This window comes from Typha latifolia, chromosome 4 (assembly GCF_019914945.1).
Source record: "Typha latifolia isolate L0001 chromosome 4, TyphaL0001v2, whole genome shotgun sequence".
In the NCBI taxonomy this organism is placed as follows: domain Eukaryota; kingdom Viridiplantae; phylum Streptophyta; class Magnoliopsida; order Poales; family Typhaceae; genus Typha; species Typha latifolia.
In genome coordinates, this window is record NC_133089.1 from 14,270,972 (window position 1) to 14,296,365 (window position 25,394).

The 25,394-nt window shown below is 35.1% G+C and overlaps 3 protein-coding genes across 3 annotated transcripts; 2 read left to right on the top strand and 1 right to left on the bottom strand.

Annotated features, from left to right (window-relative positions):
• Positions 1-3,075: 3,075 nt before the first annotated feature.
• LOC140786058 (photosynthetic NDH subunit of subcomplex B 5, chloroplastic) lies at positions 3,076-6,013 on the bottom strand. The gene is made up of 5 exons (XM_073134229.1): positions 5,588-6,013; positions 5,425-5,482; positions 4,476-4,544; positions 4,304-4,362; positions 3,076-3,460 (listed from the first exon to the last, which is right to left on the bottom strand). Exons 1-5 carry the CDS (start codon positions 5,804-5,806, stop codon positions 3,230-3,232), a joined length of 636 nt encoding a protein of 211 aa, XP_072990330.1. The 5' UTR covers positions 5,807-6,013; the 3' UTR covers positions 3,076-3,229.
• A 4,490-nt stretch (positions 6,014-10,503) lies between these two features.
• On the top strand, positions 10,504-14,909 carry LOC140786907 (tryptophan synthase alpha chain-like). Its single transcript, XM_073135621.1, has 10 exons — positions 10,504-10,532; positions 10,624-10,817; positions 11,914-12,060; positions 12,905-12,970; positions 13,049-13,157; positions 13,361-13,437; positions 13,601-13,678; positions 13,821-13,898; positions 14,424-14,483; positions 14,569-14,909. The coding sequence occupies exons 2-10, from the start codon at positions 10,635-10,637 to the stop codon at positions 14,701-14,703; spliced, it is 933 nt and encodes a 310-aa protein (XP_072991722.1). The 5' UTR covers positions 10,504-10,532; positions 10,624-10,634; the 3' UTR covers positions 14,704-14,909.
• A 2,257-nt stretch (positions 14,910-17,166) lies between these two features.
• Positions 17,167-19,951, top strand: LOC140787397 (3-ketoacyl-CoA synthase 20-like). Its single transcript, XM_073136294.1, is given in 3 exon segments — positions 17,167-18,071; positions 18,979-19,237; positions 19,240-19,951. Coding segments are annotated over 3 exon segments (1,548 nt in total). The 5' UTR covers positions 17,167-17,309; the 3' UTR covers positions 19,767-19,951.
• Positions 19,952-25,394: the final 5,443 nt, after the last annotated feature.

The window sequence follows — 25,394 nt, forward strand, 5'->3', positions numbered from 1 at the left end:
ACTTTACCATATCAGCTTATATTTATTTGATGATAAGTATAAAAGACGAACAGAACTTAGGAATCCCAAGATACATATATTCTTCAAGACACAATAAGAGACCAAAAACCATAGAGATGCACATATTTCAAGCAGAATATTCTCTCCTTAAGCATCTCAATTCATCTAAAGTCCCACCAGCATAAAAGTGACCCCTCTCTCTTGATCACCACTTCTTTTAATGGTTTTCTTATGCAGCTAATGAATTGAATTTGGTTCCATACATATAGCTGGACTAACTGATATAGGAAGGCAAATATCTGAAACTAAATCAAACATCCTGTTTTAATTACCCTGGCCTAATAAGAATGATGACACCAGCATACATATGACAAATGTCATCTAAAGGTATCATTTGTCCACTATCCGCCCCTAGAAATTCGATAGTTCTTCTATCAGCAGCAAATACAGGGAGTGGGAGTGAATAAAATGCCCTTCTGTTTGAACTAATTGACTTACCAACCTATCTCAAGAAAACTTATGAGAAATGATTAAGTATCAAATTGAAATTGTACTTCATACAGACATAACTACAATAGTCAAAAACCTAGAGCATGTTCTCAGATATATATTTTAACCAGTGCACCTAGAGAAAACTGATACTGAGAAGTTCAGCATAAAAGAGTACTAGCAAAAATGAGCATGAAAGCAGAAGCAAGGAGTTGGAATGCCATTCTATCAAGGAACTGAGTTCCTCAGAGTTCATAGTTTCCAGGCACTAAAATTATAAATAGAAAAGGAAGTTCAAAGACAATTTGGAACTAAATATTTAATTTAAGAGTAATACATGCAAAGAATGACTTGAAGACCTATACACAGCAAAGTTGGAGGTATGATGATAAATTCTAAATACCATGACAACAAAGTTCATACATCTAATTCTAGCTCCATCCAATACAAAATATATTTTATTCAGTCCCTCAAGAAGTTCACTAAAAACTCCAATCAAGAAGAGAGAGTTATCTTCATGACTCACACTATCCAAGTAAGTTTACAGCCAAAATTATAATCTAATCATCATGCACTTCTTTCTCTTGATTTCTACGGCACTGCTCTTGAAGTTTAGATCCAAGAACACAACTTGGAGGACTACGAATCCTCTCCCACAATCCTATGTGATCCTTCAACCCTCCACGATTTCATTAGTGTCGTTGCAACTCCAACGTATTTCATAACTATCTACTTACAATCGCCTCCAAAACTGTCATAGGTAAAATTCCAGTATGCAAGCCCATAGAATGCCTACATTAAACTCTTCGGGATTCAAAAAAATGTCAAATCTAGACAACAGATTTGAAAATTTTCCACCTCACAGTTGCCATTTCAAAATTATCAAGCGAGCAGGAATAAAATGCTCACCGCGTTCGAATACCATATCACGGTTGAGCTGTGGAAGAATCACGGCGAAAACGGCGTAGTGAGGGGAGTGCTAAAGTCGCAGGCTATGACAAGAAAACGCCTCCGCCGGCGACGGTAGGTTGGAGGAGCTTCGGCCATTGGAGAAATCTTTAATGGATTTGGAAGTAGGAGAGAGGTTAGGGTTTGGGGGATGGAAGAGTTTAAGAGGGAACGGTTTCTTCCTTCAAATGCTATGAGGGAGGGAGAAAAGAGTAGTTATTAAGCTGTGGCAATTTGGAAGTATGGGCTATAGCTGGACTTGGACTTGGAGTTGGGCCTGGGCTTGATTTCAAATGGGGAGGAGAATGATGCAAATATGAAAAGAAATTCCAACTTACTCTTCCACGACGATGACATAGAATGATAGAAAAATTAACTTTCCTATGGCATAGATACAGATCATGACCAATCTGTATTACGGAAAAAGAGCGCATATATATATATATATATTAAGGAAAGGCATATAAATTGATTAATTCAAATCAGATTTTTATAGATGATAAACAGAGAAAGATTTATGGCCCCACAACCACCGTAACAACCTTCGAGGTCTTATCACCGTGGGCGGAAGGCTCACTTTCTCTCTTACAAAACATATTTTTAGCGAGAGAATTAGCCATAAAAATTCCATCACCACCCACAAATGCCGCACTCCCTGACAGACTGAATCGAAATTTGGTGTTGGCAAAAGAAACACTAGAGGGGAAGAGTGTTTGGCTCCACTCAGACTCCAAGCCACCTTGCTAAAGAGAGGCTGCCCAAGAGAGGAAATTCGAGGACAGGGCACTCCCCGCCCCACTGCTAGATGTGATTATCGGCCGGGCCGGGCTTAGTTTGAACCGTGTTTTTCAGGCCAATCGAGTTTAAATATTTGTTTACAATATAACCCACCAATCACTCGGACCGAACTGGGTTTAAGCTGGGCTAGAATATTTTAGCTCGTTAACGCCTACTAGCTCATTAAATATTGGGTTTATGATGAGTATAATAAGTCTAACATAATGAGTTAAATATAAAAAAATATTATATCTTATTAGGCCAAGTTTAATGCGCTTATATGAAGACATTTTAGTTATTTTTCATAGAAACATAATTATATATTAATATATAGTTCACTAAATATTTAATGTGAAACTAAAAAGTTTATAGGAATATGCATACATTATGGGTCAAGTTATAGATGAGCAGTGGATTGGTTTTCGGGTCGAGCCAGGCAGGCAAATGCTCGGGTTGAGCTAGGCCTAAATTAGAGTCGGGCTGAACTTAGCCCGATTAAAACTAGGCGAGTTTAGGCTGAGTTTGAGCAGGTCGAGCCTAGAGAGGAGCCATTTGTATCGACAGAGCCACCTAGGCAGCAGCTGCCCAAGAAAAGTTGGGAAATGGTAACACCCTAGCAGAGCTAGAGCAACAATGTCTATGCTTTGTATACTCAGTCTATTGCAAACAAATATGGCCAAGATTGCATAGATTATTCATTGTTTTATAAGAAAATTAACAGAAGGAAAAAAAAAATGAAGTAATTGCCCTTTGAATCTTGCATTCCCTAACATATGATGCGGACATCTTATACAGGCAAGGTGCTTATAGTATATATATACTCTTCAAGCCATAATGAAATTAATACAAAGAATAAGAACAAAAAGAAAAGGAAAAGGATGTGGTTTCTTTTACAAACCTCATATTCGGTTTCTATAACCAATTTTCAACATAATGTACTTAATTTTGCAATAACATTTTTCTACTCTTCTGAAAAGCTACATTCTGTACCAACTATTAGCTCTATTGAAATGCATTACAATTTGACTATATCATCCCTCTTCACAGTGAAATCCCAGAGCTCGCCATACTTCTCATTGAAATCCCAAATATCCATGGAGTTGTAATCCGCAATCAACTTGTCTCGAGCTCCCCTCTCCATGTTGTAGATCTGAGGTTCAAAATTGTGGGGTTTGTCTGGCTTTCCAATCTCAATTGCACAGAATATTACAACAAAGACTGCTGCTCCAATGTACAGATACTCGCCCTGAACAACGATATCAGATTAGAAAAGAAGTTTCAAATTGGATAGGCATTCAAATGTCAATTTCCAAGCTTTCCCATGGAAACTCAATATGACACTAGTATTCACTATTCATCTCCGCGAGAAAATTACAAACACTGATAAGATTTAACCAACATTTGAAGATAGTTGATACAACTTTGAAGAGTTCCATCATTGGAAAAGATGTTTAGCAATCACCCATGTCTTGAAGATAATCTTTTTTTTTTTCATTTTGGAGCTGTATATGGAATTACATATTATGCAGTTAGACTTCTTCCCAAAGGTTATATACTCTACTATATAACTATAGGCTGAACACGAATCTCTTCAATTTACCTAATTATGCATGTAAAAGTTCACCATCAGTTTAAGAAAGCCGATTCCAACAAAGTAATAAATTAGCTTAAGACTCTTATTTGGACAAAATATGCCTAGGAAGAGCAAGAAACTAAATCAAATGATATATATTTTTTTCAGCAGCACCCTTTTTTTAGGTACTAAGATTTCTCTAACGACCAACCAGCAGACACCATCACCTAGTTTGGTCTTGCCGGTATGAACAACGAGAAATTATGACCAAATGGAAACAGCAACTAACTTGAAAAAAGATGTGCTTCTCAGCAGACCAGCAAAGGAGCCTACTCCTAATGAAAGAGAACAGGGGTGTGCTTTACAGTTCAATGTTCTATGCTTGGATTATTCATCTAAAGTCAAACCAAATAGTAAAGTAGAGACCATCACATTTTCTGTTCTATCCTATTTATAGGACTTCTTTTGATTGTATGTTCATAAGAAACAATTAAAATAGACCAAGAAATATCGTACCGGTACATTGTAAGCCATGCCAGCAGCAATGGCAGGTAGAAACAACCAAGATATGAGCCCTGCAAATACCCATTCCATGCCAAAAGAAAGCACATGAGTATGAATTTATACCAAAATATTTAGGAGAACAAAAGGATTAAGGCAATATGAATGAGCGTATCTGCATACGGACCTTGAAAACCACTAGGAGGTTCTGCTGCTTGGTACTCTTCTACAACAGCCTCCCATAATCCCTTATTACCTATAGTAAAATATGAATGGTAGTCAACATCATTTCTTGGTCAGGTGAAGCACGTGAAACAAAAAAATACAATCAATCAAATGGAAGCCCTTGTCAGGCATATAAAACCAGATTGGCATCTTTTACAACTAATGGTCCAAATTTCATCAACAAAAGTCCAAGAATAATGTACAATACATTATTATTGAGAAACATTCTGTGTCATGAGGTAATATGCTGAAAGCATATTCGTGTATCAGGGAATTCGATGAGATTCAAGTGAAATATTCTCTCTTTCCAGAAGAAAATGGACATAATGCTAAGTCATTAATGGTTATTAAAAGAAAAAGGTAAGCAGGAGAAATTCAACGAACTATGTGAAAACTGCTAATTACTACATTGATGTCAATTCCAATCTGAGGGCAGAAAAAATAGTTTACAGCTATTGCAAACTTCCCAAAAGTTGCCAATGTTTATGTGAATAACGATTTCTTGCCCTTCCTAAAAGAAGAGAAAGTAGCGAAACAAATTAACTTCATGCCTTAAGTTCCAGGTGAGAGCAAATACCTGATAGACTCACCTCCTCCTCTTCAAAAGGAAAAGTTCAGAAAAAACATGTTAACGTGTTATATCCCTTCGTCTTCCATTTTCCACATGAACCCACTTTAAGCATCCCGAGTTGGCAATGCTAATTCTTTTTTCTAGTCAATCATTAGTTACTTCTCCCAATCACTAATTGCCTGACCTTTTTTTTTCCGAAGCAACCAACTTTTCATTGCAATTAACAAAACTAAAGGCAAAGATTCAATCAAAATGGATCCTATAAGTCTCTATCAAAATTTTCCCAACTGTTAGCAAACATAGAGTACTATGAATTTAATGAGATGCAAAGCAATAATACCTTCATGACCTTCATGATAAGTGTGGTGCCCATCATACTCCCCGTATATAAAATCTTCCTTAATCCACCCAAAAAACCATATTAATAACCACAAAATTCGATCTTCAACCTTAAAAAAGAAAACTTAATTCAACAAAAAAATAATAAAGATCAAGAAACTAACAGCGCTGACGCCGTTGGTGCGCCACCGATCGATCGGATCCTCCTGGAGGTCGGGCTCAATCTCCGTCAACCCGGCATTGAGACGGCTCGTGCGACGCACGCCTAGAGTGAGAGTTACGGCTAGGGATCGTAGAGGAGGAACCCTAGTTAAAGAAGCTGACGTCAGCACCGGCGTCGAGACGGCAGCGATGGCGGGAGGCGGCGATATCGAGAACCCCATTTCCTTCCCCTTTTCTTTTCTTTTTTTCGATTTTGGGCGGTTTTAATTAGTTGGATATCGTGTGACTCTCACAGACGTATTGAGATTATATCGCCATTGGGAGCCCGTCGGATCTCGATCGGACGGTGACTGTGCGGCTAGAGAAGGTGTACAGGATGATTTAAATTTATTTATTTTTGTTCGAAAGGAATTTGAATGATGGGAGAGGAGAGGAGAGGAAGGTATCCATTACCCTTATCCCCTTTGGTCCGATGTGGCAGTGTCGTCGAGGAATCGTGGCAATCAGGTAATAGTTAATGTGGGCCCAACTCAGATCGTAAGCAGCAGACTATGCCAATCTAACTCAATTGTTAAAGAGATCTATTTGAGGTCATGTTTATTATTTCAACTCAATTAATTTATTTATAAATATCTCATAACTTTTTCTATGATACGATAACATACTTTGTATCAATTATGTCAACTGTTCAGATTACCTCTCAGCACATCATTTGAAGACATTCAGATTCTCCTCCAATCTCCCACTCATTTCGCCCTCCTCCTTCGTGTTTTAGATATAGAGAAGGTACTATGCATGGTTGGATATATAACAATTAATCCATGCATGCATGCTTCTTAAGAAGATAATCTTACTCTTTAGAGCTCTTCTTCTCTTTCATTTGTATCTATCTACCTTACTATTAATATGTGATTACTTATTTCTAAAGTATAATATCAATTTTAAAAAATAATATTTTTTTATATTATATCCTTCTATATATATATATATATATATATATATATATATAGATACGTACCCTATTAAAAATCTTCTATTCACATATATATATATCGTTCTAAGTTGTAACTATTTAGTGAGTCTTTTGCATGATGACCTTGATTTTTTTTTTTGCTTATATATCTTTTTAAATCATGTTACTTTTTTATAATTATATTATGTAGTAATTACCAGATGAAAATCCTATATACATTTTTCTCTCTCCTTTTTGTTAGATAAAATACTTTAATCTAAATTATATTATTTATATGTCAATAAGCTTCCTCCCTCTCACCAAATGAGATTACCACTGATCGAATATGGGTTCTCCATTTATAAATGAGAGAGGGGCCACGACCACTGAAGAGTTAAGTTGATTAATTAAAGATAATCTCGTATGCTGTCAGTTCATATATGCTTGACTTTCTAAACATTTAGGAAGCAATGAATAGTCTCACTTTGCTTTCAGTTGTTGACAGAAGCAATGTTTTGTCTCCCTTTGCCTTCGGTTGTTAACAGACTACCTACATTATATGAACTAAATCAGCTACTATGTGCAGTACCAAATTGAGTAAATAACTTGGAAATAAATATTCACAAAATTGAAAAAATAAACCAAGATCTGGATGGTCCAAAATGTTATCTTAAAGCTAAAAGTCAAGGAAAAAGAATCGATGCAGATTTATTAAAGACATATATGTACATATTTACAGGCATGTTCAGCAAACAGTTCAACATGATTCGATGTCGAATGTGTCATGCATCCTGTTGAGGTACAATATAGCCCAGGGACGAACTCAAGATCTTTAATAGATTCTCCAAATTCTCCAATGGCAGAGGACCACACAACTTGTGATCCTTCTTTGTGTAGGAGACTTTATATGTAGCAAAAATAATAATTAAATCAGATGCAAATAATAGATTGTTGTGATCAGATAAAGGCATAAAGAAGATCTTCTCTGATATGTAATGCATCTTCCATTGAGATGCTCAAGACTGTCTCATTTCCTGATATTTCAAGGCTTCACCATCTAATATTCTCATATAATTCTTCTCACTGAAGAAGGTAAAGAGTTGCTTTCATTAAAGCAAAGCCTTCTGAAGCACAAATGGGATGACAACTTCAGTAAAAAAAATATATAAAAAGCTATGCAATCCATGCTTCTCGACAATTTTTGGAGGGCCTGTCTGAGGTTGGCATATTGGCCTCAAGCTCAAGGTGGTGTCATATTGCAAGATTCGTACGATTGAAGTTAGGTAATTTTAGGAGACTTTCTTCAGGTTCTAACAACTTCTCACTATTCTTCAGCTCTTTGATTACTGCCTCAAAGAATAAGCCAACTTGCTGCATGTACTATCATCTATTTCTTATCACTCATCTAGAATGAAGTCCTTTAGCAACGAAATTTAGTGTACCTTTTTTAACTTTTCAGCATAACAACTATCATTAGCCTGATAAATAAAAATAACTAAATCTTCAAGTAATATATGTCCAAATCAATCCAAATTTAACCCATAATATATATATATATATATTGATTATTTTTTTCATAACCACTCAATTAAAGTGATTGCTTAAAGACATAGAACCTAAATTTGGACCAGATTATTTTTTTCACGAGATATATTGATTATCTCATAAGGCTACCATCACCTATATTTTTATAATTTTCTTACATCTAAATCAATCCAAATTTGTCCCATAGTATATAAATTTTTTGATTACTTTTTTATAATCACTCGATTAAAGTGATTGCTTAAATACACAACCTAAATTTGGACCAGATTTTTTTTTCACGAGATATATTGATTATCTCATAAGGTTGCCACCACTTAAATTTTCATAATTTTCTTATATCCAAATCAATCCAAATCTAACCCATAATATATATATTTTTTGATTATTTAGACCAGATTATATTTTTCATGAGATATATTAATTATCTCATAAGTTGCTACCACTTAAATTTTCATAATTTTCTTATATTTAAATCAATCCAAATCTAACCCATAATATATATTTTTTGATTATTTTTCCCTAATCACTCAATTAAAGTGATTGCTTAAATACACAGAACCTAAATTTGGACCAGATTATTTTTTTCACGAGATATATTGATTATCTCATAAGGCTACCATCACCTAAATTTTTATAATTTTCTTACCTCTAAATCAATCCAAATCTGACCCATAATATATAAATTTTTTAATTATTTTTTTATAACCACTCGGTTAAAGTGATTGCTTAAATACACAACTTAAATTTGGACCAGATTTTTTTTTACGAGATATATTGATTATCTCATAAGGTTGCCACCACTTAAATTTTCATAATTTTCTTATATCCAAATCAATCCAAATCTAACCCATAATATATATATTTTTTGATTATTTTTTTCATAATCACTCAATTAAAGTGATTGCTTAAAGACACAGAACCTAAATTTGGACCATATTATTTTTTCACGAGATATATTGATTATCTCATAAGGCTACCATCACCTAAATTTTTATAATTTTCTTATATCTAAATAAATCCAAATCTGTCCCATAATATATAAATATTTTGATTATTTTTTTATAACCACTCGGTTAAAGTGATTGTTTAAATACACAACCTAAATTTGGACCAGATTTTTTTTTACGAGATATATTGATTATCTCATAAGGTTGCCACCACTTAAATTTTCATAATTTTCTTATGTCCAAATCAATCCAAATCTAACCCATAATATATATATTTTTTGATTATTTTTTTCATAATCACTCAATTAAAGTGATTGCTTAAAGACACAGAACCTAAATTTGGACCATATTATTTTTTCACGAGATATATTGATTATCTCATAAGGCTATCATCACCTAAATTTTTATAATTTTCTTACGTCTAAATAAATCCAAATCTGTCCCATAATATATAAATGTTTTGATTATTTTTTTATAACCACTCGATTAAAGTGATTGTTTAAATACACAACCTAAATTTGGACCAAATTTTTTTTTTCACGAGATATATTGATTATCTCATAAGGTTGCCACCACTTAAATTTTTATAATTTTCTTATATCCAAATCAATGCAAATCTAACCCATAATATATATATATTTTAATTATTTGGACCAGATTATTTTTTTCACGAGATATATTTATTATCTCATAAGGTTGTTACCACTTAAATTTTCATAATTTTTTTCTTATATTCAAATCAATCCAAATCTAACCCATAATATATATTTTTTAATTATTTTTTATAACCACTCAATTAAAGTGATTGCTTAAATACACAGAACCTAAATTTGGACTATATTATATTTTTTACGAGATATATTAATTATTTTGTGAGGTTACCACCACCTAAATTTGTATAATTTTCTTACATCCATTTCAATTCAAATCTAACCCATAATTTCATAACCATGGGCTAGAGGGATTGCTTAAAGTTTTTTTAAATAAAAATATTTTAAAAAGAAAGTTAGAGAAGTGCCATCAAATCAGAAAAAGACTACTGATGCAGCTTAATAATTGAGTTTCAATAGCCTAGTGAAAATTAATGTAGTTGAAGAGATAAAAATACCCTCATATTTATTTACATACATTTCTTTTAATCACGGGCATCGATGTCAGTTCGTCTGTTAAATTATTAAGATTTTAGTTTGATTCAGATATGTACTGAGGAAATATACCGAAGTGAGGATCTTGGTACATAGTTGCAGCTTATTTATTATTATTATTATTTTGGGTACATTTACAGCTTATTTAGACACGTGAGAAACAAATATTTATATATATATATATATATATATATATATTTATTTATAGTATTACATACTCATACCATCTCGATAAAGACAAGAAGCCCATCTGCTACAGTTGTACGTTCAAATGGAAGGATATCAATTATTTATACCCTGAAACATATATGCTAGCCTTATTTATTTAAGCCAAAGGTGATCTTCACTCGAGTTTCTGGTAGGTTTCCTCTGTCTCTCTCTCTCTTATAGATTAGGATTATAAATTTTAGAATAGTATAACGTATTTGGCGTTAATTAATTCATAATAGCACCGACGGCCATGGCTCCATGCACAACCTTCCTTTCTTGCACTAAGTACTACTGCGGCCACTCTCTTCCTCGGCCTGACCTCCGATCATCTTCAAAATCTCCGGGGAGAAGCTTCCCTCGCATGGCTTCTGGGAATGTCGTGCGGTCCTTCAAGATCTTGGGAACTTTCTCCAAGCTGAGGAGAGAAGGAAAAGTAAGTATATATATATAGTGAACTCACATCACATGCAATGCTCTTGGCCTCTCCTTCAATTAGAAGTTGGCTCCCTTTATCTCTATTTCTATGTCTATATATATATATATATATCCTTAGTTTGTAGTTGTTAGTTCTTTGTTGATTATAACCTTTTCTTTTGTACGAACAAAGATATAAAGCATACAGGAAAAGATCATGTCGGTCGCTATATATGTTCTTATCATTATCAGCATATTCATAATAAAGTTTCACTAAAAAGATTCTGAAGGGAACTTTAAATTGCTCAAAAGATTATAAGAGCTCACATTGTACACGTATTTACAAGATTAAATTATAACGGTAATAGATGAAGCAGAGACAAGGTAGATATGTATATGGGTTAGACTCTAAATTTTTTTTATTGAGATCGACAAAAGTTCTAATATATTATTAATGGATTCAGAAAAATTAATCCAAAAATAAATCTATTATGATTAGGACTACAAAGCTGCATGTGCTTATTGTGATACCTTTCAACAGTTTGTTCGCCGGTCAGCGTAAAACTTTAATAAAAAAAGTCCATAGTTCACTTAATTCAAAGTTTGTACTAATTAAGTATTATATTTAAGTATCATCATTGTTTTATTTTATTTTGTTTTTAAACCAGCTTAGAGTACTAAACTAATTTGGTATCCGAACACCAATTTAATTAAAAATAAGTTTAAGAAAACCTGCTTAAATCTATTATTTTCTCTCCCTCTTCTTCTCATCATACGGTATTCCTTCTAGGTTTCGTTAAATCGCCAACTTTATATTCTAGTTTTTTTTCTTCTTCTATTTGCCACTTTAGTCCAGTCTTCCTACTTACTGTTCCATTTAACTATTGATTTAGTTAATCAAAAGGCTCGATCCCTAAATTAGTCGAGTCTTAGTCGTTCCCAGGATGATTCTTGTCCATACCTACACGTAACCAAGAAATCAAAGATGGTTAAAAGCATGTAGTTAGATGCATCCCATGATTGCATTAAATATAACTAGGATTAGATGGATGATTGACGGCAAAATATTATAGGATTTGTTAAGATTTGAAACTTGATGAGATTAAAATATGCAGGTAGCTTTGATGCCTTATATTACAGCTGGTGATCCAGACTTGGCTACAACTTCAAAATTATTGCAGCTTCTCGACCAGTGTGGTGCAGATCTGATTGAATTGGGTTTGCCCTACTCAAACCCTTCATTGGATGGTCCTGTGATTCAGGTTGTTATCTCCACACAAAAAAAAAAAAAAAAGCCTTTTATTCTCTAATTCCTCAAACCAAAATAGGAAGTGGGACATGAGGATATCTTATGCCAATTGACTAAAATACCATTTCTAGTGGATGAATGAATATCACCAAAATAATATTGTTTAAATTATCCTTCACTTGAGAGTTGAGTTTCTTTTTTTTTTCTAATAATTATGTTCATTCTGTTAATGTGAATGTTTATATATGTAATGCTTATTTATAGGTACGTAATGTATACATATATCATCAACTTGTGTTTTTATGTATACAGTGCTTGTTTGTAGATACGCAATGCATGCTTGCATGCAAAGTGACTGTTTGTAAGTATGATAAATCCTGCCTGGTCTTCTCAAAGGGAAAAATATAATTTTACTTTAGGCTTCAACTCATTCTAAATTGGGAGAAAATCTAGGTTAGCCCACATTACATTGCACCCCCTATTTTAAGGGGATGAATAAACCCATTCAAAACCCAGCCCAAATGTTGGGCAAAGTGGAACCTCTGATTCGATTTTGAAGTCACATTTGGAAGTTATTTCTATATGTTAGATTCTATTTGAAACAGTTGTTAGCATTATTCTGTCCATCACTCTTCAGCAAAATCTGAATTTATTCTAGTAATATTCAAGCTATATCTATTTTCCGAATTTATTTTAAACAATCAGAAGAGGAAGTATCTGGCATTTACCTATGTCATCTCCAATTTAGCATCAATACTGGACACATATTTCATAAAATTTATTTAGTCTATTGCATTATTTTTCAGTAGCTTGATCCGAAACTGATGTCTAGTTCTAATAGATTTTCCGGATTTCAGGCTTCCACTAGACGTGCTCTTGCAAATGGTACCAAACTTGAGACAACTATTTCCATGCTAAAAGAGGTTAACAAAATTTACAGAAGTCATTTGTAATGTTCTTTTCTCATAAGCTCACAACTTTAGAACATCCTATCCTTGCAGGTAGTCCCTCGTTTATCTTGCCCTATTGTACTATTATCATACTACAAGCACATAGTAGCATACGGCGTCGAGAAGTTCACTTCCATCGTAGGAGAAGGTGGTGTACATGGTAATTTATATTCCTTAGTTATTTGCCTATACTATCTAATGAGAGAACAATTCATATCTTGCTGAAGACCATAATCTAATCTATTTTTTGCCGCAATGTTTCTGATTAATATAAAGCTAAACTGTTCTACTACTATAGTTACTTTCAGCATCTTTTAGATTGTTATCAGCTGTTTCTCAGCATGATTTTAGAATAATCTGCAGGACTTTTAGTTCCAGACGTTCCTTTTCGTGAGATTGCAAGTTTGAAGAGAAGAACAGAAGCAAACGATATCGAACTGGTACACTCCTTGGAATATTTTCTCTTCCTTCCTAATTTCAGTTTTTCTACATTTGTTTTTGGTATCACACTGTAACATTTCAATATAAACTTGTGTCATGGTGCCTTATCTTATCTTCTGTATTTGAGCATAGTTATATATACACTACTTTTGTTCACTGAAGGGATTAATTACTACACCAATTACTCCAAGATGTCAGATGGAGGCCATTGTTGATGTTTCAGAAGGGTTCGTCTATCTTGTAAGATTAGTTTTCTTTTAATACTTCAATCATATATATTCGGACTTTTCTATTCTTTTAGTTATCATACCGTTGTCACAGTAGGTAGGTATGATGTTAAGCATAATGGTTAAGCTTAATTCCCTTTTTCTTGATCAAGTAGGCCAGCTCTGTTGGAGTTACTGGTGCCCGGCCTACGGTAAATCCCCAGGTAGAAGATCTATTACAAGAATTAAAAGAGGTAATTCTTGGTTCCACTTTTACCTTTTCTCCTAGTTCATCTTTCAACCTTCAAATGACCTGAAAGTGCTTCTATTTCAGAGCATTTCCCATCCTAGTTCTGAACCAAAGTGATTTGTGATTGAAATCTTCAAGTGAAAACAATTGTCACAAAGAATTCAAATGTTCTTTCTTCCGTCTACTGTTCCGATTCTTGTTCTTTCAATTTCAGATTACATGTAATGTAAAATTAATTTAAGCTGCATTACAATTCTGATGATGATTTCAGAGAACATCACGTTATCTTGATAAAAACTTGCATATTTCTTTCATACAACAATTGAATGGCTACTTCATATCGCTGAAACGAAGCAGGACTAGTTATATATTGTAAAAGATGTACCTCTAGCACTAGTCTTGTTTTTCCTCCCGAGTCTTATAACAATGCAATCTTAATTTCTTCACACCACTAGAGTCTGATGAAGGTAGTGATATGCTGAATCATAAGACGTATGTATGGATCTGTTGATAATTTCCCCTTCTCCAGGTTACAACAAAGCCAGTGGCAGTCGGCTTCGGCATATCGAAACCAGAGCATGTCAAGCAAGTAAGTCATTGAGGATAAATGGTGAATGCTTACCCAGCTACTGTTTTTGTTTATTTAGCCTGAATCAAGGCCTATTTCCTTGCAGATTGCGACATGGGGAGCCGACGGTGTGATCGTCGGTAGCGCCATCGTCCAACTACTCGCTGAAGCCAGATCTTCTGAGGAGGCACTAAGGCGTGTGGAAATTTTTACGAAGTCTTTAAAGGCTGCTCTCCCTTGAGACACATTTCATGTGTGATCTAATAGAAGATATATATAGTAGTTGCTGCTAGTTGTTGTTCATCATCTTATGGTTAGAAAAGAATCTGTATGTCTTCATGGCTGAAGCTCAGATCTCCCTCGAGAAACATTTCATGTGTAATTTGATAGAATATATTGTACCTGTCTGCCTGCTTATGTTTTATATATAACCAATGCTTGAGCTCATCTTCATACTGCTATACCAATAATGGAGAACAGTTTTCTGCATTACCCCAGTGCCAGCTTATTGAATGCAAGTTGGAGGAATAGGGCAAGAAAGATTGATCAAGTTATATATATATATATATATATATATGGATATTATTATCTAAGTTGAACATTTTCTGGTTGATGGTAAGTAGGAAAGAAAGAAAAGTGTAACGTTTTGGAAGTTCTTTAAATTGCAATGTTGGAATGAAGAAAATGGATAGGAAAAGCAACCTATAAATTTTTCTATTTTTTTGTTTTACTTGTTCTACTTCCAATTTACATTTGCTTTTATAAACTACCGGAGTTAAAAACGGATCGGACACGGATCAGATAGCGCTTTCTTTCTCTTCTCTCCATAACATAACATAACATAACATAACATGGATTCACATATAGAGAGAGTTCAATTAAGACAAGCTTTTCATCTCCTCTTTGTTTGGACATAAAGAATGAGAAGCATAACTTGTATCTTCACACTTCCCACGTGGACAACTAACTTCCAAGAGTTTGTTGGGAGGGAGGGGGGAAAGCAACTGCCCAACAACACCCTTCTCTCATAAGAGCAATAAAAGTAATCTAATCAAACTCCCAACCACCCCAACCATAAATTGTTAGAGAGGATGTGCTTGGTGCAACTAAATATGCTTTTCCTTCCTCTTTGTTGCATCTCATCACCATGCAAAATTAGGTCAACATGGACCATTTAATACTACTTTTGTCCTTCAATTTAATCCATGTCATGTTTGAGATAAAAAACTAAAAAATAAAAAAAAAGAAGCTCAAACTTTAGCAATTCAGGGACAACACAATAGTGTTTTGATTTTATACTCAACAACACAACACTATGAGTTAAATTTAAATAAGAAACTTGAAATACCTTACACACACTCCGGTAAAATTATCCTTCTCCGATATTTTGCGGGCTAAAATTATAATAAAAAGAAAAGATATAATATTTTTGCACCTCTTACGTATGTATATGCTTATAGTATGATAATAACCCAACCGTATTCATTTATGAACTATGATCTAAAGGGAGCTTTAGGGTATTTTCAGGAGTTACGTGTGTTGTATTACAAATTTTGCCTGATCGATTTGGACACCTAGTTATCCTTCCCCCATCCAACTAATTATTTGCTTAGATGCGATATTTATCTACTTGACATCATGAACTCGGAATATGCATGGTACCTAGACTTAAATAATCATATCGTAGAATTATTCCAATAGTGAAATCTTTGAACTCAATGCGGTGATGGATATTTCAACCATGAAAATAAACATCTCATATCTCATGACAACTGACAACATTGCTGCATATATCTTCTGTGGGGTAACTAGAAAATCAATCTCATTAAAGACTGCCTAGCTAAATCTTATGAGAAAAAATAAAAATAAAAAGGTGTGTGTTTCTTGTAAACTATTGAAAATATATTTTTTTTCCTTCATATTTAGAGGATCCATGTTTTTTTTTTCTCTGTTTCTTTTGGTTACTGCACTATAGTTTTTCTTCCCTAGATTATAGGCTAAATATTTATGATAACTAGTTAGACAATTGCATCAATAATTTCAGTAAAATGAGCCGTGAGACACTTAACTTTTCTCGCTATTGACTGGGCAGCTAACCAGGGTAGAGCTAGTCGTCAGGGTTTTATGTTAGACACTGTACCCCCAAACGGCCAAAATTATTACACCTTTTTTGTTTTAACCCAATTTTTTTTTTATTGAACAAGAAAAAAGAAAGAAAGGCAAGGATTCAAAGCCGTAGCCTCTTAGTTTAGTTGACAAGTTATAACCCTAATTACTTGTTCCAGCGCCCAGCGGCCACTGGGCTAATATTCAATTCCTCTATCAGGAGTTAAAGATCCCGCAAACCTTCTAGAAAATCTGTGGTCAATTTTCACCACTTGCAGCGGATTGTCTGCAGTCCCAGACTGCGAGAATTTCCTGCATCACATTAATTAGCGAGGTACCAGCCTCCCGTTACTTAGTGTTGGCCAAATCACCCGATGGTCGTATCAAATATCATTCACCCTAAGATTGCAGACGATCCGGAAAATCAGCCATAAATAAAAGAGTCAAAGCACGAGTTGGGTTCCTTGTGGTGCAATGACCTGCTACTTCCACGGCCTGGCAACTTCAATGCTACCTCCTTGACTCCAAAACGCATACTCCCATTAAAAGGTTTCGTTGGGGTAGTTGCATCCTTCTTCCAACCCCATCTCCTCTCCTCTCCTCTCCTCTCCTCAATTTCTATAATTAATTAATTTATCCTCTCCCAACTATATATCTCCCCTTCAATGCCAATATATCTCTCACCATCTAATATATCCTCTCTTCTCTTCTTCTCTCCTTCCTCCTCTTAACATTGATACCATGTCAAGGGATCACACTACTGCTGCTGCTCCTACGACTACTAGTACTACTACTACTACTACTTCTCACAACCAATCCGTAAAGATGAAGTATGTCAAGCTTGGGTATCACTACCTCATCTCCAACGCCATGTACCTCCTTCTCCTCCCTCTCCTCGCTGTAAGCGCCGCCCCTTTGTCGCGCCTCACCGTCGAGGACTTGAATAGTTTATACGACCAACTTTGGCTGAACTCGATCGCCGTCGTCACCAGCGGTGCCGCACTCTCGTTTTTCCTCACCGTCTATTTCATGAAATTACCTCGCGCCGTTTACCTCCTCGACTTCGCCTGTTACAAGCCGGCGGACGAGCGGATCGTGACGCGGGAGATCTTCATGGGGAGATCGAAGCTCGCCGGCTCGTTCACGGAGGAGAACTTGGCGTTCCAGCAGAAGATTTTGGAGCGGTCGGGGCTGGGGCAGTCAACGTACTTCCCGGAAGCGGTGCTGAACGTGCCACCGAACCCGTGCATGGCGGAGGCGAGGAAGGAGGCGGAGACGGTCATGTTCGGGGCCATCGATGAACTCTTGGAGAAGACGGGGGTGAAGGCGAAGGATATTGATATATTGGTGGTGAATTGCAGCTTGTTCAATCCGACGCCGTCGCTGTCGGCGATGGTCGTGAATCACTACAAGCTCAGGGGGAATGTGATTAGCTATAACCTTGGAGGCATGGGATGCAGTGCTGGCCTCATCTCTATCGACCTCGCCAAGCAACTCCTCCAGGTTAGCATTTCTAACTCTCGAGTGCCATGGATTAATTCCTAATTACAAATATATATATATATATATATATAGGTTTCGTTTGATTGCAAGATGAGACAATGAGTGATAAATTGGAATAATATATAACTTGGGGTTACTAATCAGGTCTTCAAATTTTACTTCACTGTATACAGGACAATGGATAGGATAATTAGATGAAATGATATTATTATTCTAACATTGATTATTATCTTAAACTAATGTTGAATATCTCAAACTTAAATTATATCTATTTTATTTATTTTTGAACTTTTATAGTTAAAATAATTTTTTTAACATATAGTAGTTAAAAAACTATTATTAAATATTTATTTAAAAATATATTTATTAGTAAAATCAAACATGATCAATTCAAAATAATTAGAATTAAAATTATTAAATTTATAAAATAAAGTTAATATAAAAATGTAAATGCATATTAGTAAAAGGTAATAGATAAAAACAAACTTTTCAATACAGCAATACTTTGAATAAAAATAAAATTGAAAAATAAAAATAAATTTTTAGGTAATTGAGATTGTTAATTCTATATCTAAATCTCTAAACTTATCATTACTAGTACAAGGGAAATAATATTCGATTCAGACTCCTAGTTTTATCCAATATTTCCATAACAAACATGAAATATTATAGAATCCACAAGATAACTAATTTAATTTTATCATCTATAGTTTATGTCTTCCCAAATATTCGTGCCATTAAATTAACACTTTTAAAAAAAATTAAAAAATTGATAAGAGTCTGTGGGCTAGGTGGGCTGGAAAACTTGGGCCAGGCCTCCCACTAATATACTAATAACTTTTGAAGTGTAATAAAACTAATTACTATGAAATCACTTATAATAATTCCTTTAATTAACCCCTCTCAGGTGCACCGGAACTCGTACGCGTTGGTAGTTAGCATGGAGAACATCACCCTGAACTGGTACTGGGGCAACAACCGCTCCATGCTGGTCTCCAACTGCATCTTCCGCATGGGCGGCGCCGCCGTCCTCCTCACCAACCGCCCCTCCGACCGCCGGCGCTCCAAGTACCACCTCCTCCACACCGTCCGCACCCACAAGGGCGCCGACGACCGCGCCTACTCCTGCATCTTCCAAGAAGAGGACCCCACCGGCCGCGTCGGCGTCTCCTCTCCAAGGACCTCATGGCCATCGCCGGCCAAGCCTTGAGGGCCAACATCACGACCCTCGGCCCCTTAGTCCTCCCCCTCTCCGAGCAACTCCTCTTCCTCGCCACCCTATTCGCCAGGAAGGTCTTCAGACTCCGAAGCCTCAGGCCCTACATCCCCGACTTCAAGATGGCGTTCGAACACTTCTGCATACACGCAGGCGGGCGAGCGGTGCTGGACGAGCTCGAGAAGAACTTGGAGCTGAGCGAGTGGCACATGGAGCCGTCGAGGATGACGCTTTATAGATTCGGCAACACTTCCAGCAGCTCGCTTTGGTACGAGCTGGCGTACACGGAGGCAAAGGGAAGGATTCGGAGCGGGGATCGGATGTGGCAGATCGCTTTCGGATCCGGGTTTAAGTGCAATAGTGCGGTTTGGAAGGCGCTGAGGACTATAAATCCGAACAAGGAGAAGAAGAACCCGTGGATGGGGGAGATCCATAAGTTTCCCGTGCATGTCCCTAAGGTGGAAACCATTGCCACTTAGATGATCCGAAGGAGTTCATTTATTTAATTAGTTCGATCGCGTTGTATGGTATTACGTACTATATACATATATATATATATATACCTCTTAGTGGGTTCTATTTTTTTTTTAGTTCTGTTCTTGAGAAAAGTAATGGGTTGTATTATTGTATATTGTTTATTAAGAGACATTTCGATCGAACTTTATTTTTTTTTTCTCATTTTTTTTCTTACAACCAAAATTGCACTGTGACGTGTGAACTCAGCATACGATTTCGGGTTGAAATCTGGCCCTGACTTATTTTGGGCTCGATCCGTTACCCGGAAGCCTATTGGGCTTAGCTCAAATCGGGGTATTTAAACCTCGGTCCGACTCGAGCCCGTAGATTTTGGCCCGTCAACCATCCAATAGGAATACACACGTCGGTTTAAAATTTTCAATTTCTAAATATTTAATTTTTATTAGATAGTTCTACTTAAAACTTTTATTTTATTTCTAATTTGATTCAATCTGTGACCTTAAATAGATATAGCTTTACTAACTTGCGACCCACCAAAATATAGATATGGCTGGACTGACTTAGGGCTTGAATTGGACTCGGTGTAAGCTCGGACCTAACTCAAAACTATAGTAGAATTGGACTAGACTAGACCTTGTCCAAACTTGAGTCCAGTTATTATTCAAGATTGATCGAGCTTGTCCCGATCAAGCTCAGCTTATATTTAAAATTATTTAAGCTTGATCAAATGAATTAGGCTCAAATTTAATTTCAAGCTAAGCTTAAGCATAAGCTCACTCGATTAGATTCAATTGTTCAAATAAGACTCTCTCTATATATATATATATATATATATATAGTAAATAAGATTTAATTTTGTCACATGTTTGATTTAATTTTAGAAAATATAATCCATCTAAGATCCAATTCAAATTTGATTAAAGTTATATTCAAGTTTGAATTAGATTTTCTTTAAAATAGGCTTATAATACTTATCAAGTGTTAGAATTAAACTAAACATCCAAGCTTGATTACTTTGACTCTAAAATTAATTTTGAGCCAAACTTGAGTAAACTAGGCATAACCAAGTGTAACATCTCATCGTAAGATTTAAAAAAACAAATCTTGAACACCCGAGGGGCACATGCCCCACTTCCCCACTCCCTCACATTCTCCCTTTACCTCTCTTCTTCTCACTTTTTTCTATTTTTCTCTCTTTTCTCTCTCGTGACTAGACCGGCTATCCCCTTTTAATTCCTGTCACACCAAAGCATAGTCGGAGGACGTTGACCCTATGAAATGACTCGTCGGAGCGTCCTCTTTAACCAGGTATGAGTAATTTAGGTTTAATAAAATATTTAATATTTTCTCCTAATTTTTTTATCTCTTAGTTTTGCAAGAAATCAGACCGACTTGTGCCTCGTGCCTCTCCGCGCCAACCCCAAATTATCCTCCTTGCCATCTTCTATCTTATTGTGGGGTTTTCGAGACACATTCACCTAGTCGTGGGTGGATTGACATCTCCATTAATAGAGGTTTTTCTTTTTCGTTTCTCCATGACACCATCGGGTAAGATGGGAAGAAAACGAAGGGGGTGGGGTTTGGGTTGGAACAAACCCCCTCCTTTTGAGCTTGGACAACAAGCAAGCGCGGGTTGGACCATGCCCAACCCGAGAGTTGATGGTGGTGGGCTGTGGGCAGCCCACAACCTATCCTTTTATTTGGGCTTTGGGTCAACCAATTAGTTGAGTTTAGTTTTGTTTTAATTTTCTTAATTATTTTGTTAAATTTGACTTTATTAAATTGAGTTATATAAATTTAATTCTCAAGCAATGGTAATTCATTTGTTTAGAATATTAGAGATCATGAACTGTAGTAATTGTGAATAATATTTTATTAAAATCAATTATTTATAATAACTATTAGGTTTAATATTCTTAATAGTTATTTTGACTAGACAAATAATTGAACTTATCCGAGCCTGCTGCCCAGCCCAAGTGACTTTTAGGCTTAGTTGCATTGGGGATCTTTGGTCTTTGAGCTAGCCCAACTAGATTAATTACCCTATAATCTGTTTCAGTTTACTTTAAATCATTTTATTTATTTATTCTTGTCAATTTGAGCCTCAATTATTAATCATCTTTAGAGGATAGTTTTGGTTAGTTTTAATAATTTTTATAAATTAATATTAATAAATGATAATCATATTAAATATGCTTTAATATTCAATAAGTAAGATAATTAATGCATTATATTTTAATTTACTTTCAATCGACAATTATCAGGAGAATAGTGATCATTATGATAATTGTATTAATAACCCTTAGCACTGCGTCAGACCGTCATAATTAATATGCCAACTCTACCCGATTAATAAATATAAGGATTCTTAGGTGAACATACCCAAACCCGTAATAGCTAATTGTGAGTTAATTAATTAATCAATTTAGGTAGGTTTGTGCTTATGAATATTATTTTTCTTATCGAGGTAGATTCATTATCGTGCAAGAATAATTTGTAACGCAATTATAGTTTATTAACTTAGAAGCGATGTCACGCAAGTAAATTCTCTGTAGTCTAGGAATAGTATAATATTGAAGTGATGTTTACTTTATAAGTTTATCGCATTTATATTATGCATAGATAAATATCTATTCATTGTTCGTCATAATTGTATTTAATTTACTACTTTATAGTTATTCATGACTATTGAAGCATTTTTATGATGATATCTTCAATGTGCATGCTTTATGTTTGATAATATTAATCATTGCACTACTTGCACGTATTACCATGTAGTTAAGTTTCATCTCAGTAGTGCCCGTTTACCTGCTTAGCCCATGATTATGGGGCAGCAGAGTGTATCTTTATTACCTATATTTATATCGGTCAATGCCGGAGTCGTGAGGTCAGGAGGGAACTATCAGACACCGTGTATGCCAGTTTAAGTAGTCATAACATTGTCTAGTACAACGACTAGACACTAGGTGATTTGAAATTATGATTGAGAGGTAAGGGTCATAGACCTAACAGTACCCGATGACGCGGATTGGGGCATCTATGAATAATGTGCTCTTGGTTTTGCTATGAGTGATAATTCTGCTATATGCAATAATTTTATCATGTGCAATAATATAGGCTTATGAGTAGGGTCCTTAATCTGATGACTACAGACACTAGTCATATACAACATCATTAGACATGTATGGGCGGCATCACATCTAGAGGTCTATCCTTCCTCGATGTTTGAGATCACGTGTGAGCCTATGCTTATTATGTGGCGGATAGTTCTTTGAGCATGTCATAATAATTATGACTATTATTCAGTGTGAGCTTGATATAAATAATTTAATAGTTTAAATGTTACATATCATGTATTCTTTTATTAATACATGTGAACTATTGATATGATTATGTTGCATGGACGTATTACTATGATAATGTTGGTATACATATGTACCATGTGACATCATTCTCTATTATATTTTTAGACTGTAGAGATGTATACTTACTGAGCTTTATTCTCACCATCTTTTGATAGAAACATTTTTCAGATTAGTAGATGATTCCGAGTCTCGATGAGCTGATGAATATTTTATTATATTTTTTTATTTAATTTAGTATTGTAAAATAAGTTATATGAATTGTAGCCTATGCATGAGCATTTGTCATGATGAGGTGTATTGATATGTATTTTGAGGCTTGACTCTATTTAGTTTATTTTATTTGTGAAAATACTGGGTTAATTCATGTATATTATGTATAAATATTGACTAACATGTCAAGTGAAAACAACGTGGGTTCTACTCACGTGAGGAGCACGTGTATTTGGATGTAAGTATTTCACCAAGCTTCTTTTTCTTTTCTTTTTTTTATTATTTTTTAATATCATTTAAGAGTCTAAAGTTTAGATATGAGTTGGAGTGAGGTTTAATCCTCTATTGCGATGCTGACTTAATGCTCCGAGATAAACACTATCAAGCCATCGTTCTAAGTAGTCATGCTGTTAAGCTGTACCGCCAAGCTAATAAAGTACTAAGTCGTTAAAATAGATTGACTTGAGTCACCGAGTCAAGCCATTAATAACCAAACAACTTGCCAGCAACAAATTTACTCCGAGTTTGAGTCAAATTTGTTACTTCCTAGTTCACAAATGGATACCCACCCACCCAACTCCCAAAATTGGGTCGCAATTACAATCACACCGCTAAAATCTGCTTATGTATGGAAACGAATCCTTTGCAACCATTAATTTTCATAATTTAGGTATTTAGCATCCTATAATAGGTTGTCAAAGTATTTTTTTTTTCTTAGAAACAGGGTATTTATTTATTTATTTATTTATTTATTTTTACTCATTTTCCACTGCTGCACATAATTAATTTGGCAACAAATAATAGGCTGCCAACACGTTTAGGGTTGGCAATCAAGTTGGTTTAGATTCGTTAAAGGTTTGGTCGGTTTATAATCGGGTCAATTCACGAACACCATCAATTCTATAAAACCGCGTAAAATATTAAATACGAAAGCGATCTGCTAATTAAATGAGTTATATGGGTAGACCGCTAAGAAATTATTATAAGGGTGGTAATCAATCAATATCCTCACAAAACATGACCCATTTTATTGAACAACTTTAATCAATATGGAATTAATTCTTAAGCAGCAATTGATTTCATATTTGGTACTATGAATTGCTAGAAGTTATTATAGGGTTGGCAATTATGTCAAATTAGGTGGGTTTAAGCTGGTTATGTCTCGCCAACCTAAGGAGGCACAAACACGATCCTTTTTATTAAATAATTTAAATATTAAATATGTATAAAATAATTTTTTTAAGCCTCCTTTTATTTTAGGAATAATTTATTTTATTTATTTTGAAATACAACCTCTTATTTCAAATAATAACTATATATTATAATAGTCTTATTTTATAATACAAATGTTATTCATCAAAATTATATCTTATGACACACACTAAGTAAATTACCAATTTATCATTATGATAAGATTCAATCCATATTGGCTCCACTTGTGGCATCAGGTTCATTGGGTTGAATCTATTTATCTAGTTGAGTTTGCTAAAATCAATAAAAATATTTTTGCTGAGGTGCGTTCGAATGCAGGGATCGCGCTCGAACAGGGATGCGAACGCCTGCACACGTTTGCAAAAATAGTGAACGCAAATTGTTCATTCGAACGGAATCGGGCCGTTCGAACGCGGTCGTTCGAACGCATGCATACGTTCGCATCAACAGAGAACAGAAATTTCGCGTTCAAACGTGATCGAGCACGTTCAAACGTACAGCGACACAAGTGTGAGTTTTGTTAGGGTTTGTTAGAGTTGTTTAACTCAGTTGATGAATCTTTAAAGTGAGCTTCTATAAATATGTGGAGGAAACCCTAATTGGAATGATCTTGGATAATTGAATTGGATTTGACCTTTATCTCCTTCTCTACTTGTCTCAAGCCATTGGCGCTCTCTCCCACCTCCCTTCTTCTATCGTCTAAGTCTTTGGTCGGCATCTTCGAGCTTCTAACCCCCCCTCTTCTACAACAACTTCTCCTCCTTCACACCAAGAACTAAATCTAGCATTTATCTAGTGATTGCTGGCTTATCAAGCTAAGATCTAATTAACCTTCGGCCATTG